Raw genomic sequence first — 19,211 nt, forward strand, 5'->3', positions numbered from 1 at the left:
ACTAGCCTAAACATGTACTAATTATTCCCTATGAGGGAAACCATAGAGCCCATGTTTCTTTGGGTCTGGCTCACTTCACTTAGTGATTTTTTTTCCAAGTCCTTCCATTTCCTTACAAATGGGGCAATGTCATTCTTTCTGATAGAGGCATAGAATTCCATTGTGTATATGTACCACATTTGATCCACTCATCTATTGAGGGGAATCTGAATTGGTTCCATATGTTATCAATGACAAATTGTGCTGCAATAAACATAGTTGTACTGGTGGCTTTAGTGTGGTCTTGCTTATAATCTTTTGGGTAGATGCCCAAAAGTGAGGCTGCTGGGTCATAGGGGAACTTTATGTGCAGCCTTTTGAAGAACCCCCATACTGCCTTCCAGAGTGTAGTTTACAGAGCTTCTGCACAGCAAAGGACATAGCTTGCAAGATAAATAGAAAGCCCACAGACTGGGAGAAGATCTTTACCAGCCATACAACAAAGGCCTCATATCTAAAATATACACAAAACTCAAAAAATTAAATTCCTCCAAAACAAATCCTCAAAGAACCAACTGTCTCCCTCAATAAATGGGCTAAAGACCTAAAAAGAGACTTCTCTGAAGAGAAAGTGAGAATGGCCAAGAGACACATGAAGAAGTGCTCTACATCATTAGCCATAAAAGAAATGCAAATCAAAACAACACTGAGATTCCACCTCATTGAGTAAGAATGTCCATTATAAAGAAAACTAATAATAACAAATGCTAGAGGGGATGAGTCCGAAAAAATATAGTTTGGCTTGACAATCTCTTTAACCTCTAGTTCATTAGTAACAACTCATCTCTCCATTACAATGACTGACAGACTATTGTCAAGATTGTCTGACTATGACTGGGGCTGTGGCTCAAGAAATATAGAAGCTTTGAGTTCAACCACCAGTACTAAAAAAAAGAAAGAGGAAGAAAGGAAGAAAAAAAGAAAAGAAAAACTAGGGGAGGGGGGAATCTTTGACTAAAAAGAACCAAGTGTACAATAGTGTCCACTGAGTTTCCAAAAATATTTAATTGAGCTTATCAGTGAAAGAAAGAAACAAAAAGATGTTTCCTGTTCAGTGCAAATCTTAGCCGTTTAATATTAGTAGTTAACATTTTTGTAGGGGTTTTTTTTTTAGTATTTTCATTATCTTTAAGTAGCTGTACAAAGAAGTTGCCATTCAACAAAGCAATTTATGAAAACAGAGCATCTTGATCAGTGTCACCCCTTTCAACATTATTACCCCTCACACCCCTTCTCTCACTTTCTTTTATTTTTAGGATATGTATTGCATTTTTACCATTTAATAAAGCAGTTTATATATACAATGCATCTTGATCTGTGTCATCCCTTCAACACCTTTACCCCCCCTTCAGCCCACCCTTCCCTTATTTTTCCCAATTCTGTGGTATATCTATGAATTTTTGCCTTCATTCTCCCTCCTTTCCCCCTTCATTCTTCTGCCCCTCTCCCCTTGATCCCACACCATTGTGCAAAGACCCATTTCCTATTATTTATTTTGTTGGTCTTTCTTTTTTCTTTTTGTAATTTATTTATTAATTAAACAAAAATTTTTTGACAAGGTGTTGTGCAAAAAGGGTACAGTTACATAACAGGGCAGTGTATACATTTCTTGTGATATCTTACACCCTGTTTTTCTTTCCCTTCACTAGGTCAGGCAGACATATACAATACACAATGTACCAAGAACATATACAGTAGCCACGTGGCCTACGCCAAAGAAAATTCACCTAGGGCTTTAAATGTAATGTCGATATTAGACAATATGTCGACAGCAGTCTTATATGAACGTACATGCATAGCTTTTGAGCTATTGTATTCCACTGAGAGGTCAATTTTTTTTTTTTTTTTTTTTTTTTTTTTGGCCAGTCCTGGGACCTGGGCTCAGGACCTGAGCACTGTCCCTGGCTTCTTTTTGCTCAAGGCTAACACTCTGCCACTTGAGCCACAGCGCCCCTTCTGGCCATTTTCTGTATATGTGGTGCTGGGGAATTGAACCCAGGGCCTCATGTATAGGAGGCAAGCACTCTTGCCACCAGGCCATATCCCCAGCCCGAGAGGTCAATTTTTGACCTTTATATGTTGAGTAGTTGTTTGGTTTTAGTTACATAATGTTGGGTCGCTTACCCAATCCTGTGGGAAATACCATTTGACAAGCAGTTTTTGGTTTCACAGACCTGGTCTCTACTGTCTCTCTGTCACCTCATCTTAACAGTCATATATCAGGGAGATCATGCCCCTTTGTTTTTTGTGTTCTAAGCTTGTCTCGCTCAACATTATTTGTTCAAGTTCTGACCATTTCCCTGCGAATAACAATATTTCACCATTCCTAAATGCTATGTAGTATTCCATTGTGTATAGGTACCATATTTTTTGGATCCATTCATCTGTGGAGGGGCATCTGAGTTGATTCCATATTTTGGCTATTGTGAATTGTGCAGTGATAAACATGGAAGTGCAAATGTCTTTTTGATATCTTGGGACCTGCTGTTCAGGATAGATGCCTAGGATTGGTATGGCTGGGTCATAGGGTAGGTCAATATTGAGCTTTCTGAAAAACCTCCATACTGTTCTCCAAAGTGGTTGTACTAATTTGCACTCCCACCAACAATGGAGAAGGGTTCCTCTTTCCCTGCACCCCCTCCAGCATTTGATGTTGCCTGAGTTCAGAGTATAGGCCATTCTAACAGGAGTGAGGTAGTATCTCAGGGTTGTTTTTATTTTCATTTCCTTTACTACTGGGAATGTTGAACATTTCCTCATATGTTTCTTTGCCATTTTTATCTCTTCTCTTGTGAAGTCTCTCTTTAGCTCCTTTGCCCATTTCCTAATTGGTTTACTGGGCTTGGAGGGGCTTAGTTTTTTGAGTTCTCTGTAGATGACAGATATTAGGCCTTTGTCTGTTGCTGTGCTGGTAAAGATCGTTTCCCATATGGTTGGCTGTCTTTCTATTTTGGTGGCTATGTCCTTAGCTGCCCAGAAACTTTTTAATTTGTAGTAGTCTCATTTGTCGAGTCTCTCCCCTATTTGTAGTGCCCATGGGACTAGATTCAGGAAGTTCCTTCCTGTGCCTATAAGTTCTAGCGTCTTTCCTACTCTGTCCTTCAGTAGTTTCAAGGATTCAGGTCTGATATTGAGGTCCTTGATCCATTTTGAGTTGATCTTGGTGCATGGTGATAGGCTTGGGTCTACTTTGAGTTTTCTGCATATGGCTGCCCAGTTCTCCCAGCACAAGTAGTTGAAGAGGCTATGTTTATTCCATTGTATGTCTTTAGCTTCTTTGTTGAATATCAGCTGACTGTAAGAATGCAGTTTTATTTCTGGATCTTCAATTCTGATCCATTGGTCTTCTGGTCTGTTTTTATACCAATACCAGGCTGTTTTTGTTATGATGGCCCTATAGTAGAGCTTGAAGTCTGGTATTGTGATACCTCCTGCATTGCTTTTTTTGCCTAGAATTGCTTTGGCTATTCTAGGTCTTTTGCTATTCCATATGAATTTATGGATTGCTTTCTCTATTTCAGTGAAGAATGTGACTGAGATTTTGATAGGGATTGCATTGAATTTGTATAACAATTTGGGCAATATGGCCATTTTCACTATATTGATTCTGCCTACCCATGAGCATGGGAGGTCTTTCCATCTCCTTGTGTCTTCTTTGATTTCCCTTATTAGATTTTTACAGTTTTCATTAAATAGGTCCATCACATCCTTGGTTAGGTTGATCCCTAGGTACTTTATTTTTATTTTTTTTTTTGCTACTGTAAATGGAATTGTTTCCATAATTTCCTTTTCTGTTTGTCTATTGCTGGTGTACAGAAAAGCTGCTGGCTTTTGTGGCTTGATTTTGTATCCTGCTACTTTGCCAACATGGTTTATTAGGTGTAGGAGTTTGGGGACTGAGTTTTTTGGGTCCTTCAGATATAAGATCATGTCATCTGCGAACAGGGATAGCTTGATTTCTTCCTTGCCGATATGGATCCCTTTGATGTCCTCCTCTTGCCTTATTGCTATGGCTAGGGATTCCAGCACTATGTTGAAAAGAAGTGGGGAGAGTGGGCATCCTTGTCTTGTTCCTGAGTTTAGGGGGAATGATTTAAGTTTCTCTCTATTTAATATGATGTTAGCAGTTGGTCTGTTGTATATGGCTTTTATTGTTTTGAGGAATGATCCATCTATTCCTGTTCTCTCCAGAGCTTTTAATAAGTATGGATGTTATATTTTGTCAAAGGCTTTTTGGGCATCGACTCAGATAACAATGTGATTCTTGATTTTAGTTCTGTTTATGTGGTGAATTACATTGATTGATTTACGGATGTTGAACCATCCTTGTGACTGTGGGATGAACCCTACTTGGTCATGATGTATAATTTTCTTGATCAGTTTCTGGATCCTGTTAGCTAATACTTTATTGAGGAGCTTTGCATCTGTGTTCATTAATGATATTGGTCTGTAGTTCTCTTTTTTTGTTGGGTCTTTGCCTGGTTTGGGAATGAGTATGATATTAACTTCATAGAATGAGTTTGGGATTTCTCCCTCTGTTTCTATTTCCTGGAAGAGTTTGAGGAGTATTGGTATTAGCTCATCACTAAAGGTTTTATAGAATTCGTTGGTGAATCCATCTGGGCCTGGGCTTTTCTTTGTTGGGAGGTTCTTGATTACCCCCCTGTATCTCACTATACGTTATTGGTTTATTTAGTTAATTTATTTCTTCTTGGTTCAGTTTGGGAAGTTTATACTTCTCTAAGAATTGATCCATTTCTGTAAAATTATTGTTTTTTGCTGAGTAGAGGTTTTGGAAATAGTTCCTTATGATTGTTTGAATATCATGTGTACTTGTTGTTATTTTTCCAGTGGAGTCCCTGATTTTACGTATATGAGTCTCTTCTCTCTCTTCTCTTCTTTTTTTTGTAAGTCTTGCGAGGGGTCTGTCAATTTTATTTATTTTCTCAAAGAACCAGCTTTTAGTCTTATTTATTTGTTGAATGCCTCAGTTGTTTTTTTATTCTCCATCTCCTCTTCAGTCGTGCTGCTTTTTGGAGCTGGCAAGTTGGCTTGCCCTTTGATGAAATTTGTTATATTTCTTTGTGATTTGCGCATCTGGAGATCTGTGGGTGGCTTCCCTGGTTTGGCTTTGTGCTGGTTCCCGCTGGTCCGTCAGTGGGAGACTTGTTGTGTCCTGGCTCTGGGTTTGAGTTTGGCTGTTGAGTCTTACTGCCCAATGGGTGAGCGTGACCGTCTCGGTTGTTGCCAAGGTGGTCACCCTCACTGCACTTGAGGGTGGGTAGGTTCTGTGTCTTTCTCTGCGGGATAGTGTCCTGCCGCTGTGTTGTGCTGACCCTAACGTGTTCCTGGTGGGGGTTTGCTGGTCGCTGATTCAGCATGGCGTGGAGGCTTTTCTCTTCTTTGGTTCTTTTTTCCACTCAGTATCTTGGTCAGGGGAGCTCACCTCTCAGGCAGTTCGCCCTCCTGTGTGGATTGCTCCGGGGCCAGTATTGTTGAGGGGTGGCCCACCCACTTGTGTGAAATTTGCCAATCTGAGTGGGCGCTGCTGCTGGAGGGCTCTGCCCTCCTGTGTGGTGCGCCTATCAGAACAGGCACTGCCACTGGGGGGCCCTGCCCACCTGTGCAGGGTACGCCTACCAGAGCGAGCACCGGGTTGTTGGGGTGTGCTTGTGCCCTCCTGCGAGTTTGCTGTGGGAGGCGGTATGTGTGTGCCCCAGTGGGATCAAGTGCCCACAGACTGTGCCTCTGCTGTGGGGGGGGCATGTGATCGGGCCCAGGTGTCCCTGCTGGGCTGGTATTGCCCACCAGTGTACCTGTGACTTTTGTTCAAAAATTCCGTGAGGCCCAGGTGCCTCAGGTGGGGCTTCCAATGCCTGCGGGTCCCCGGGTCCCTGTTGGGGAGGGGGTGGGGCCAGTGCAGCCGGTTCAGGCTCCTCTGCTGCCTTGGTGCTGCTCCGCTCCTGCTAGCTCCTGTGTCCTCCCAGAGTCTGAAGGGACCTTTTGCCGCCTGATTTGGGGGGTTCTTTGTACCCTCGGGGTGGGGAGGAGGAGGGAGGGAGCTCTAGCTTCTTTGTAGGGTTTAGGTCTCTGATAGCTGGTCTCCCGATGGGGGAGGGAGTAATGGGGAACTTACTGGTCCTGGATTGTGTGTGTTTGTCCCCTGCTGCTGTTGGCCCTTTGGGGGGTGGTGTGCTGGGGTGTGGCGATCAGTCATTTGGTGGTGTCAGCCCTGGCTCTCCCCTTCTGCACCACCCAGTACCCCCGCCGCTCACATCTGATCCTGGCCATGCGGTCCCATGCCTCCCGTCACCGCCATCTGTCTCGATTGGTCCGCTTTCCCCCTGGGGTCCGTGGAGCTCTTGCTATCTGGACTCTGCACTCCTGGCATGATTTTTCAGCAGTTGGTTTGTTGGCGCCAGGTCCCCTTTCCCAGCCTGGCCCTGTTCGGGCCAGGGTTGGCGGGTGGGGGGAGGGTACCCCAGAGATTTTCCGGCTCCGTGCAGGTTATAGGCTCTTCTTTTTTTGTTCTTTTTCATTTCCTATGTTTCTCTATTGCTTCTGGCTGCTGGTTTTGCTGGGTTCTTGATGGGGTGTTGGGTGCTGGAGTTCCCAGCTCACTATTCAGTTGGAGAGAGTTGGGGTGCCTCCCTACTGTGGCGGCGCCATCTTCCTCTCTGTTCTTGTTGGTCTTTCTAAGGAATTATACTATTTGAGCTGTCCATAGAGTCTATTTTTAATTTAAAAGTAGACAAAAAAGTAGGTGCCAACATAAATTGTCAAATTTTATATAACCTTTAGAAACATATAAACTCCCTTAACTACTAAGAGCAAAAGCTTGTTAATTTTTCTGTTTCTGTTCTACCTGAAATGCAATATATAAATGGGTAATTCTGACAAATCAATGGGGGGGAGAGCGGGGAAGCATTAAGAAAACCTCACAGAAATCAGCCACACTGTGATTCATTCCTCCATCAGGTTATGCAATAGTTAGCAGATTCGTTTTGCCACTTTAAAAGCATCCTTAAGTGTAGTCATGTAAAGGTAATTGAACATCTTATTCCTCTAGCACACAGAATTCCTAAGTGGGAGAAATACAAGCATCAGCATGCAGCCCTCTCTTCCAGGTTATGGAGAAGCCTTTTTCTCTGACCTGTGGCTTGCTACTCCCTCAAGGATGACTCTGGCAGGATGCTCCAAAGCAGCAATCTGCCATATCTGCATTCCAGCTTAGGAAGGGGAAGATAAACGGAGGACACACAGCTCTATTTTAAGGGTATGACCTAAAAGTTGCAGGTGTCACCTCTCTGGAGCTCCTACCAGCCAGAAGTGAGTAAAGAGCACTATCTAAATATACAGAGAGTTTAAAAAAAATGGAATCCTTAGCAAGATAACCAGGAATGCACAAAATGCAGAGTTCTATTACTACAAACAAAGGGGGAAATAGAGTTAGGAGCAGGAGAGTTAGGGTGTCAGAAGAGAATAAACTGTTCTTTCTGCCACCATATAATGAAGTAGATGCCATCACGAGTATTGTAACAATTCTGATAACGCTGGAGTTGTGTCAAGGGCTTCCATCTAGAAGAGTATTTCCAAGGCCAAGTTGTATACCTGGAGTCATATAATCAAATTTGTACCTGATAGGTTGTCATCTACTGGGGTTATCACAAATGGCCTTCCTTTCCCCAGCAGACTGAGGAAGAGAAAAGATAAAAGTAATCTCTATTAAGCATTGGCTAATCATGTTAGTTTTGCTATGGGCTCATTTTCAGTTTTCTGGGTAGGGATGCAAGAAACTCCCCTTTAAAATTTGCTCCTTAGCTGGGCACCAATGACTTACATCTGCAATCCTAACCACTCAGGAAGCTGAGATCTGAGGATGGAGTTTCAAAGCCAAGGCAGAGAAGTCCATGAGACTCATTTCCAATTAGCCACCAAAAAGCCAGAAATAGAGGCACAACTCAAGTGGTAGAGCATCAGACTTGAGTTAAAAAAAAAAAAAAAAGCTCAAGGACAGTGCCTAAGCCTTGAGTTCAAGCCCCAATACCAGCACCAAAAAAAAGGGAAGAGTGCATCCTTCAGAGGAAATTACACAAAACTTAGAAACCTATCAGTTACTTCTAGCTGTTCCAAAATTTGATGGAGCACAAAGGATAGGCAATCTCTATCCCAAAGGAAGAACAGCGCAAAAAGAGGCGAGGGACAATAAGTACCAGGACTGGCAAAAAAAAAAAAAAAAAAAAAAAGCCCAAAGAGTCAGAATTGCTTATCGCTCTCAGCAACATGAGCTAAAGGCAAAGACCTTCTGACAGCTTTTGTGCTTCAAAAGAAACTGAGGCCTTCTTTATGTAGCTTGGAGAAACAGAGAGAACAGTGATGGATTGTGATTCTAGAACCGCAGCAACTGGCCTACAAGGTATGTGCTAATAGCTCTGCCCCAACCTAACATCTGACTCAGGCTATCCAGAGAAACCGCCACCAGGTGTTCTCTTTGGGTGCAATCCTGGCTTTTAATAGGAGGGCAAGGGTATGGAGATGCAACTAACTTATCAGTCCTTTCTAAGTACGTACACAGCCAAAAGCTGATCATAAACATAATTAATCAGAGATTTTCATTTCAAACTGCAGTATTAAAATCAAATTGTGTTAGCCAGCTTGATGTGTTAATACACAATTGCAATTACAACCTGTGTCCAAGACCCCAACCCCAAAAATTCCCTGCTTTAAAGTATATCAACTTAGTAAGCCCTATACTGTTAAGAAAACAGTGGTCTGCAAAGAACTAAGAACAATCCAAGCACTCATGGCTCACACTTGTAAACCCAGCTACTCAGGAGGTTGAGATCTGAGGATTGTGGTCCAAAGCCAGACCAGGTAGACAAATCTGAGAGACTCATATCTCCAATTAACCAGCAAAGGCAAGCAAAAGCACAAGGCCTTGAGTTCAAGCCTCAGTATAATTAATTAATTAATTAATTAATAGTGGGCACCAGTAACTCACACTTGTAATCCTAGCAACTCAGGAGGCTGAGATCTGAAGGTCATAGTTTGAAGCCAGCCAGGCAGAAATGTCCTTGAGATTCTTATCTCCAATTAACCAGCAAAATCCATGAAGTTTAGCTATGTCTCAAGTGGCATCTCACATTTTACATAGCCATCAATCTCCCGCCTTCCTGCATCTCCACACTTCTAATTATGCAGGTCACCAACACTAAAAACCACCCTTCCCATCTCTCACACACTCCACTTGTATTCTACCAACAGATTCTAGAAGCTCTTCCTCTTCACTATTTTCAGATACGTCCAGAATCCAACCCTCCCACAGGCAACCACCCTGGTGTAAGTCATCTTCATTTGGGTCATAAACAATACCTCACCGCTGGCCCCTCCAAACTTGTCTCAGCACCACCAATGTCATAGTTCATTTCCCTCTACCCAAAACTCCCAGTGGCTTCTCAAAGGCCTCTCTGTGCCCAAGGTCCTTTACAATTTGGTTTTCTCCCACCGCTCATGTCTCGACCTTTGCCTCCTCACTCCCTCTGTTCTCACCTCAAGCTCTATGGTTCATCAAATTTTGCACTTAAGTCTCTCAGGGCACACATGTCTGCTGAAACTCTCTTGTGTCTCACTCTCTTGTCTTTCCAATGATACTTTATCATATTTTAATTAATATGCTTGTAAATATGTGCATATGCCTCCAATAAGTTTACATATATATTTTTAATTTAGTTCTAGTTTCTACATATCAGAGAAGACATACATCCTGGGGCTGGGGATATGGCCTAGTGGCAAGAGTGCTTGCCTCATATACATGAAGCCCTGGGTTCAATTCCCCAGAACCACATATATAGAAAACCGCCAGAAGTGGTGCTGTGGCTCAAGTGGCAGAGTGCTAGCCTTGAACAAAAAGAAGCCAGGGACAGTGCTCAGGCGATGAGTCCAAGGCCCAGGACTGGCAAAAAAAAAAAAAAAAGAAGAAGACATACATCCTGACATGTCTGATTGGTCAAGATACACTGTCAAACTGAAACCTCTTTGTACAACTACTTTCAGGATGTTTTAATTTTTAAATGACACTTGATCAGAATGAGCCTCTCTAATCATGTTGTACAGCCCTTGTCTTGATGTTTATTAATGCAGGCTCAAGACCAAAAATAACCCTGGCCTGATTATTATAGACACAGCTAAGAATGTTCTATCATTAATGGGTTGTAAAAACAAACTGCAGCCGGGTGCCAGTGACTCATGCCTATATTTCTAGCTACTCAGGTGGCTGAGATCTGAAGATTGCCATTCAAAGCCCACCTAGTCAGGAAAGTCCATGAGATTCTTATCTCCAATTAACCACCAAAAAACTGGAAGTGGCGCTGTGGCTCAAGTGGTAGAGCGCTAGCCTTGAGCTGAAGAGCTCAGGGACAGGGCCCAGGCCCAGAGTTCAAGCCCCACGACCGACCACAATAAAGGGAGGAGGGGGAACTTAAAAAAAATGAACGGCTGATTTTGCAGCAGAAACCATAGATAGGGTACAAAGTCTAAAGCCTTTCATATCTGGCCTTTCCTAAGTCAAGATGGCTAGCCAGTGTAACAGTGTCTTCTTTCCTGCTAAAATATAAACTCCTGTGGGTAGGGACTATGCTTAATTTACTCCCAGAATCTCAGCATGTACAGCACTTCACAACACAAAGTAGATGCTCAATAAACATTTAGTAATGGCTAAGTGAATGAATGAAGAAGACAAGTATTAGTGAGTCTAGTTATTTATCATTGATGGTCACATAGGAATGCAGGAGGGCAGATAAATCAGAATGAAGCTGAGGTCCTCCTTATTCCACAACTACTCTTGTGATCTCAGAGCAATCTGTTTGAAGCAATAATCGGTATGTCCTGTTTTTTATCAAAAGGCTCCTCACTGTAGCCTGTTTCTATCATGCATGTGATGAAAGACTCCTGTGAGAGGGATAGAAGCAGACAGAGATTCTGTGTTGCAGAAAATCTTGATGAATTATTCTAGAAATAACCTTCTTTCTGGTCTCAACCACATTCAGTATGTTTTCACCTGTGTTGTCTATCCTTCCTTTCACTAAAGAACTCTAAAGCAAGAGTGTAAATTAAGTATAGTCATTCTCATTGTATATCTTTAAACACTAATTTAAGGAAGATTAAGGAAACTGGCTGTAGAGAATGGCAGAGACAACAGAATCGAGATCTATCACTAGTGATAAAAAGCCTTCCACTCTACCGAGCTAGACAAATGTCTATCCTCACAACTCTGCTGATTGATAAATGTGCACCCATGCACCTAGAGGGATTTTAATAGAGAAGAATTGCTGGGGGCTTGAGCTCAGGGCCTTACACTCTCACCTGGCTTTTACACTCAAGGCTGGAACTCTACCACTTGAGCCAACATCTCCACTTTCAGCTCTTTGCTGGTAAATTGGAGATAAGAGTCTCACAGACTTTTCTGCCTCAGCTTGTTTCAAACCTAGCTCCTCAGGCCCTCAGCATCCTGAGTAGGTAGGATTACAGGTGTGAGCTGCCAGGGGTGCCACACCCTTTCTAACTTCACAAAACTTGGATACATTTCACAAAATTTGTGATGTTCACACACACACACAGAGGCACACACACACACACACACACACACACACACACACACACACACACACACACCCTCTGCTATAAATGGCCAGAGACAGCATCAGAACTCTGAAGGGAAGCAATGAATTGAATGGTCAAGTAGATCACATGATGGGCTTTTACTAGGATGTCAATAGCCTCAGATCTGGAATGGCCAGACTCATGACCATCTTCAAGAAGGAAGCCAAGAAAACTGACAATTATGTCAGCTGACACAAATGTCCACAGCTGCCATCTCTTGTTATATCTAATCAGTCATCCTCTGATATGGACCTTAGAGCTTAAGAGTGTTTGCTTGGATACTACTACTATGGTGTCTCATGCTGCCCAAGGGCCAGGGGACTGCCAATGCCTGTCCTCCCATATATAGAATATGGTTTCAGTGGTGCCCCCTGGACTTCATTTAGATCTAACATGCCATTGTACGCCGGTTACCAGCTCCTAATGGTGACAACAGTCCAGTTTTAAGGTGCCTCTTTGTTCCTATCGTTCCTAATACATTGTCAGGGTACATATATGCCAATTTCTATTCATCTCACCCCTCCCCCAAAAAACCCAGCCTCTGTAACTGTAGTACTTGAATTATATTTGGGTTGATTTCCCTTCTTTTCACTTTGAAATAGTGACATTTCCAATGTTAGGATACCTCAGAGTTTACATAGTAAATAACTAAGATCATGAATCAAGTTGGATAATTGTAATTACTTGTTCAGATACTTTATAGACAGACTAGAGTGAGAGACTCATTGAGTGACCATAGAATTATAAATGTACCATGTCTTTTGGTAGAAGTTTAAACTTGAAGTCTCTTAATAAAAGAAATTATTCTTATCACTGGAAAGTAACATTAGTAATTCCAGTAAAGGAAATATTGCAGGGGCTGGGAATATGACCTAGTGGTAGAGTTCTTGCTCTGCATACGTGAAGCCCTGGGTTCTATTCCTCAGCATTACATACATAGAAAAAGCCAGAAGTGGCGCTGTGGCTCAAGTGGCAGAGTGCTAGCCTTGAGCAAAAAGAAGCCAGGGCCAGTGCTCAGGCCAAGTCCAAGCCCTAGGACTGGCAAAAAAAAAAAAGCAAAGGTCAAAGAATTTATCTAAGAATTCCTAAGTCTGAAAAGAAAAAAGGGTTTTAATCATTCAAACTAAAAATAGTTCCAAGTAAGGTATCATCTGTGCATTAAGTAAGCTGATAACAGATACACACACACACACACACACACACACACACACACACACACACACAGATAGATCTGCATGTTGTACTCAAATGAGCCCAAGAGGTGTCATTATGACCTCTCACCACTTGATGCTAAGTGTGACACTACTGACATGTATTTTTTTTTTTTTTTGCCAATATTGAAGCTTGAAACTCAGAGCCTGTTGCTTGGATTTTTTTTTTTCACTCAAGGCTAGTAGTCTACCACATGAGTCATACCTCCACTTCCAGCTTGTTGCTGGAAGAGTCTCTCAGATTTAACTACCCAGTCTGGCTTCAAACCACAATCCTCACATTCAGCCTCCTGAGTAGCTAGGGTTACAGGTGTGAGCTACCCACAATGGGCTAACATGCATAATTCTAAGGGAAGTGCTAATGCAGAGATGAAACACTTGAGAATCCTGTATGTCTACCATGTTAAGCAAATTTAATCACATATTTTTTGTTGTTTCAGACTTGAGAAAGAGATTCAAGATCTTGAAAAGGCTGAACTGCAAATCTCAACCAATGAAGAAGCAATTTTAAAGAAACTGAAATCAATAGAACGAACCACAGAAGATATCATACGAGTGAGTTATAACAGATTTTTTTTTTTTTGCCAGTCCTAGGGCTTGAACTCTGGGCCTGGCCACTGTCCCTGAGCTCCTTTTCCTCAAAGCTAGTGCTCTACCACTTGCACCACAGTGCCACTTCTGGCTTTTTCTGTGATTAATTGGAGACAAGAGTCTCACTGAAGCTGGGCACCAATGGCTCACAACTGTAATCCTAGCTACTCAGGGTGTTGAAATCTGAAGATCCTGGTTCAAAGCCAGCCAGGGCAGGAAAGTCTGTAAGACTCTTATTTCCAATAAACCACCAGAAAACCAGAAGTGGCACTGTGACTCAAAGTGGTAGCATGCTAGCCTTGAGCAAAGAAACTCAGAGACAGCACCAAGGCCCTGAGTTCAAGCCCCATGATCAACAAAAAAATTAAATTTAAAAAAAAAAAGTCTCATGGACTTTCCTGCCCATGCTGGCTTTGAACTGAAATCCTCAAATCACAGTTATGAGCCACCAGCACCCAGCTTGAGTTTAAAACTATAATACTCTCCCAAATAAATCCACAAGTAATACATAAATTTATCCCCAAATTGTTTCCAATTTTAGCTTTTATTTTTTAAACTGAATTAATCATGGAGAATTTATTTTCCTTACAGTCTGTGAAGGTGGAGAAAGAAGAAACACCAGGAGGTATGTTTCCCGCCAACCTAACTAGAATTTTTTCATAAGTTCACAGAAATTTTCGCATTATTATTAAAAAATCTAAATGGATTTTGAATTTTCACAGAGTCAATTGAGGACATCTATGCTAATATCCCTGACCTTCCCAAATCCTACATACCTTCCAGATTAAGGAAAGAGAGAACTGAAGGCATAGAGGATGACGAACAAAACAGAAAAGGTAAATGACCAAGCTGTGCTCAATGCCACCTTCTTGGTTTCAGACTTTATATCTGACACTTCAGATATTCACAGCTTTCCATGATGTCTTATCCCTACTACTTTTATATTACACATTAGGAGGTGTCTTTCGCTTCTTTAGTTAGGCAAGCTATGTTGCCTTAAGCAGTGTAGCAGGGCAAACACCTAGACAAAGTACAAAAGAGCTGGCATCTGACACGTTGAGTTTATTCATTGGAAAGAGAATGTGTTTTGGTTTTCTGCTGAAAATTCTGTTTGGATCTATTGGGTTTCTCTTCTGCAATCTTTCCACTTCTTCTAAAACTTAATATACCTTTAACCTAGAAAATATTTTATTATCATGTTGATCATTATAGAACTAATGAGTAAAATCAGAATGTTAGAAAGGCCACCTGTGCCTGGCACAGCAGATGAGATCTGGAGGATCACGGTTTGGGATCCGTTCAAGCAAAGTGTGAGGCCAGCATGAACTCATGGGACCCCCCCCCCCAATCTCAACCAATAAAAAGCTGGGTGAGGTAACACACACCTGTCATCCAAGTGACTTGGGAAAAGTAAATAGGAGGTGTGGGGACCAGGCTGGCGTGGACATAAACAAAAGATCCTTTTTAAAAATTAGCAAAAGTGGAAAGGGTTGGAGGTGTGGCTAAAACAGGAGGGTGTCTATCTTCCTATCAAGAACAAAGCTCTGAGTTCAAACCCAAGTGTTTTTGGGGGGGGGGAAAAGAGGGGGTGTCACAAAAAAGATCATCAAAAACTATAAAAATAAGCACTGTGAAAGCAAGTTAGTTTATAAAAGAAAGTATCATTAAACCAAAGGTGGAATTTCTCTCTTAACAGCTTTGTACGCCATGGAAATCAAAGTCGAAAAAGACTTGAAGACTGGAGAAAGTACAGTTCTGTCTTCCATACCACTCCCATCTGATGATTTTAAAGGCGCAGGCATCAAAGTGTACGATGATGGGCAGAAGTCAGTCTATGCAGTGGGCACAAATCCCAGCGAAGCGCACAATGGCTCGGATGGCCTAGCACCTGTAGAAGTGGAGGAACTTTTAAGACAAGCCTCTGAGAGAAACTCAAAATCACCAACTGAGTACCATGAGCCTGTCTTTGCCAACCCATTCTGCAGGCCCACAACGCCACATGGAGAAAAGGGATCTCCTGGGCCAAACTTTCAAGAAAGGACAAAGACGAAAGCGAATGGACTGGTGCATGATGCAAATGAACACATCCACAATATGGAAAATGGACTTTGTGAAGAAAGAAGCAATGATCTCAACCATATCAGCCCAGGGCGGCCAACACCTCATCCGCGATCAATGACACAAGATGCAAAAGAGATGGCCCACACCCTGCCAAAGAGACAGATGTCTCCTTGGGAGGAAGCAAATCTCATCCAGGACAAGCATTCACCTTCCCCAAGAACCAACCTGAGCCCCAGCAAAGCAAGAGTTGGGAAGTCAGAACCCCAGGGCTCTTGGCCCACTGGCCAGGAAGAGGAGGAGGAAGATGTCAGGTATAACATTGTTCACTCACTGCCTTCTGACATGGAAAGTACCAAACCTGTTACGATGATTTTCATGGGCTATCAGCAGGCAGAAGACAATGAGGAGGAAAAGACGCTGCTGAGTGGGTATGATGGGCTCATCCATGCGGAGCTGGTGGTGATTAATGATGAGGAGGAGGAAGAAGAGGGAGGAGACAAGCAGCTCTCCTACCATCCCATAGCTCCCTGTAGTCAGGTGTACCAGCCCGCCAAACCAACACCACTTCCAAGAAAGAGATCTGAAGTGAGTCCTCAGGAGAGCACAAATCACAAATCTCCCCACAAAAATTCCATATCTCTGAAAGAGCAAGAAGAGAGGCTGGGCAGCCCTGCCCGCCATTCTCCTCATGATGTTCCAATAGTGGGAGATGGAACAGAGGATCCATCTTTAACAGGTAATAAAAATGACAAGGCCTGCCATTGTTGCCTAGTCATGTGACAGCTGTCTGGTCATGTGGCAGTCATGTGACAGTCTCTCTGTGTTACCCAACCTCCCCCTCTGTCTTTCTTTCAGCTTCTTTGGCCAACCTCATAGGCTAATACACACAGACAGCTTTTATTCATGCTGATCTAAATTATAAGCATCATGGTAAACTGATTAAGTAACTCAAAAGAAAAAGTGAAGATAGTTGTTGCCTTATTTGGAAGTTGGGTTGGTTGACTAGTAACTTGAAAGTTGTCTGTTATGGTATAATTCTGTGCATGTATGTGTCTTGAGTTCGTGATAAGTTAGGCCATTGGTGAGGTATCTTTCTCCCTAGAATTTGATGACAGTTTCTTGTTTGTGCCTCAATGTGATTTAAACTCTCTACATAAGTTAACAAGTTGCCTTAATTTTGCAAGAAAATAAGAGAGGGATAAATATTTTCAGAGTATTTGGCTACTTCACTGTATTATCTTGTTTCTCTGTACTTTTTATAGTCTTATGAACATTATTTCCTTACTATTTCTACATTTTTGAAACCAAAAGTCAGTTTCGCTTACATCGCCTATAACATTTAACGTTGCATGATCTTCACTATATTAGCATATTTATTTTCTTCTATTTTCTAATATCTGCATTTCTCATCCTCTCTGAAGTTTATATAGCTTTGTAGCTATTTAGCTATCTTGACACTGAGTGAAAAATAATTTGAATATTTTTCCTACCAACTTGATAGCTCTTCAACTTTAGATTCCTTATGATCACTGAAATATTACATTCTACTATCATTTAGGGAAAACAAACAAACAAGAACCTGACCACATCACTTCGAATAACTGTGCTTCTCATTGTTGGGGTTCTGGACCCCCTTTCTCCCCCCACGGGGAGAATGGTAACCACAAACTCTATGAAAGAGCACCCAGCCTGGCCCTCCGCCAGCGGAAGGCCAAAGGCGTGCTCACATGGGCAAACGCTAAGTAGAGGACGGGTTGCTGAAGCTTCCCCTCCCCCCAGTTCCCCCCACATGTTACCGAGGGCGGAGGCGAAAGGAAGGCATCAGGGACACGCTGCGGTGGTGGAATGCGTCTCAAAGACTTTAATATGGAAGGGCACTTATATAGAAGTAATGGCGGGAAAGAAAGGGGGCTGGCCAAAGGGTCAGTCATAGGCTAGGGGTCACGTTCATCAAGTGACATCACGAAACTTCCCTTTGTGGGCGGGACAATCCCATCATGGTGGCACACACGTGTTCACCTCCCAAGGGGTGGAGGTCAAAAGGTAGGAGGGGCTTCTATTGTCCCAAGGCTGGTGGAAGGGCAGTCTTTCCCAGGCCCTAATAATCCCCAACATCTCCCCCTTTTTGTTTTTTTCAATAAGCAGGGGATGCTGTAAACACATGGCATGTGTGGGCATAAGGCAAATGCTGACATAAGATCTGTGGGGCCCCTTCCACAAAACTGGGGTGAGGGGTAGGTAAGGGTCCATCCATCTGGCTATGTCCAGAAGTCAGAATCCTCAGCTGGTTTCTGCCAAGTGCAGGAAGGTGCAGACAGCCGCCCTCTTTTGTTGGTGAGGTAGAAGCTGAAACTCTGGCATTCCCGGCAGTTCACAGTAGCTGATAACTCAAACATAAGTGATTAGTAAAACATTCTTTTATATAAACATTGAAGCCAAGGTGTTAAACCTTTGCATTTACCCTTTTAAACATTTCTATCATAAAACATTGGGGTTGAGTGTCAATACCCTCAGCTCCTATTTTCTTTCCAACGGGACTCCCCAAGTCTAGCAGCAGGGGGAGAGGAAAGGAAGAAGCACGGTGCAAAATTCCTTTGGTTTCTTTGTGTGACGCTGTAGGCAGTATTGCCACAGCAAAACATTGAGCCATGAGATGCTCAAGAAGGAATCTAGAAAGCAAACAAGGAAAGGAAGCTTGGTTGCTTCCTACCGTAGGCAGTCCTACTTTCCATGAGCCATGAGATGCTCAAGAAGGAATCTAGAAAGCAGACAAGGAAAGGAAGCTTGGTTGCCTCCTACCGTAGGCAGTCCTACTTTCCATATTTTCATGGGAGAGCAGAAGTCCAACATGGTCCTCCTTTTCCTGGAGAGAACAAGAAAATATTTCTCCAGAGTGGGTGCTCTGGGTTTAATTTTCCAATCTGGAAAAACACATATACTGTACTCCATCCCACACTGATTCGGGATGATTTAAAATTTCTGGATAATTGACATAAGCATAACTAATCCTTAATTAATCCTAGGGAATCCTTAATTAATCCTGGGGAATACCTCCCCCTTTTGTTTTTTTAAAATTATGACACCGGCGGCCACCAGGCAGGGAGTATGGATGGAGGTCTCGTCTTCTGTAGCTACTTCCTGCTGTCAAGGGGGCGACGTAAATCAAGGGCCCCTGGTCAGCCTGGCAGTCCGGTGTAGCTGGCAAAAAGTCCCCATCATTACCATGAGTATGGTCACTAGGGCCAGAGAGCGCTATGGTTTTCTCTAGCCCCCCTGAGTCTTTGGGCATACCCAGAAGTTTCCAAGGCTGGTGCCTCCAGGGTTCAGGCCTGTGTTAGGGTGACGACTGTGAACGGCAAATTCCCCATTGGTGATCTCAGCAAGAGATGTTATTCTGTCAAAAGACACTTTTGAAAAGGTCAGGCAAAGTATCGACAAGTTCTCAGAGCTGGTTGGCATGAATGGCATAGAACACACCCTGGGCATAAGCCAGGAACAATTCCCTTTTGGAGCATAAACCCAATTGTAAAGTGAACGAGTAAGGAGAAACGACTGAAAGAAGTGGTTAATGATAGAAAACTGGTTTGGCATAGCCAGTCAGAGGCAAAATAAATAAATATATATATACACCTATATACAACTGGCAAAAAA

At 42.7% G+C, this 19,211-nt stretch overlaps 1 protein-coding gene across 1 annotated transcript in view; it reads left to right on the top strand.

Annotated features, from left to right (window-relative positions):
* Positions 1–19,211, top strand: part of Palmd (palmdelphin) — a 65,877-nt gene that overhangs the window by 37,697 nt on the left and 8,969 nt on the right. Inside the window, exons 4-7 of the mRNA XM_048352024.1 lie at positions 13,349–13,463; positions 14,091–14,124; positions 14,222–14,335; positions 15,196–16,296. Of these exons, the coding sequence (XP_048207981.1) occupies positions 13,349–13,463; positions 14,091–14,124; positions 14,222–14,335; positions 15,196–16,296 (1,364 nt within the window). The remainder of the gene's footprint in view (positions 1–13,348; positions 13,464–14,090; positions 14,125–14,221; positions 14,336–15,195; positions 16,297–19,211) is intronic.

The sequence above is a fragment of the Perognathus longimembris genome, chromosome 7 (assembly GCF_023159225.1).
Source record: "Perognathus longimembris pacificus isolate PPM17 chromosome 7, ASM2315922v1, whole genome shotgun sequence".
Classification (NCBI taxonomy): domain Eukaryota; kingdom Metazoa; phylum Chordata; class Mammalia; order Rodentia; family Heteromyidae; genus Perognathus; species Perognathus longimembris.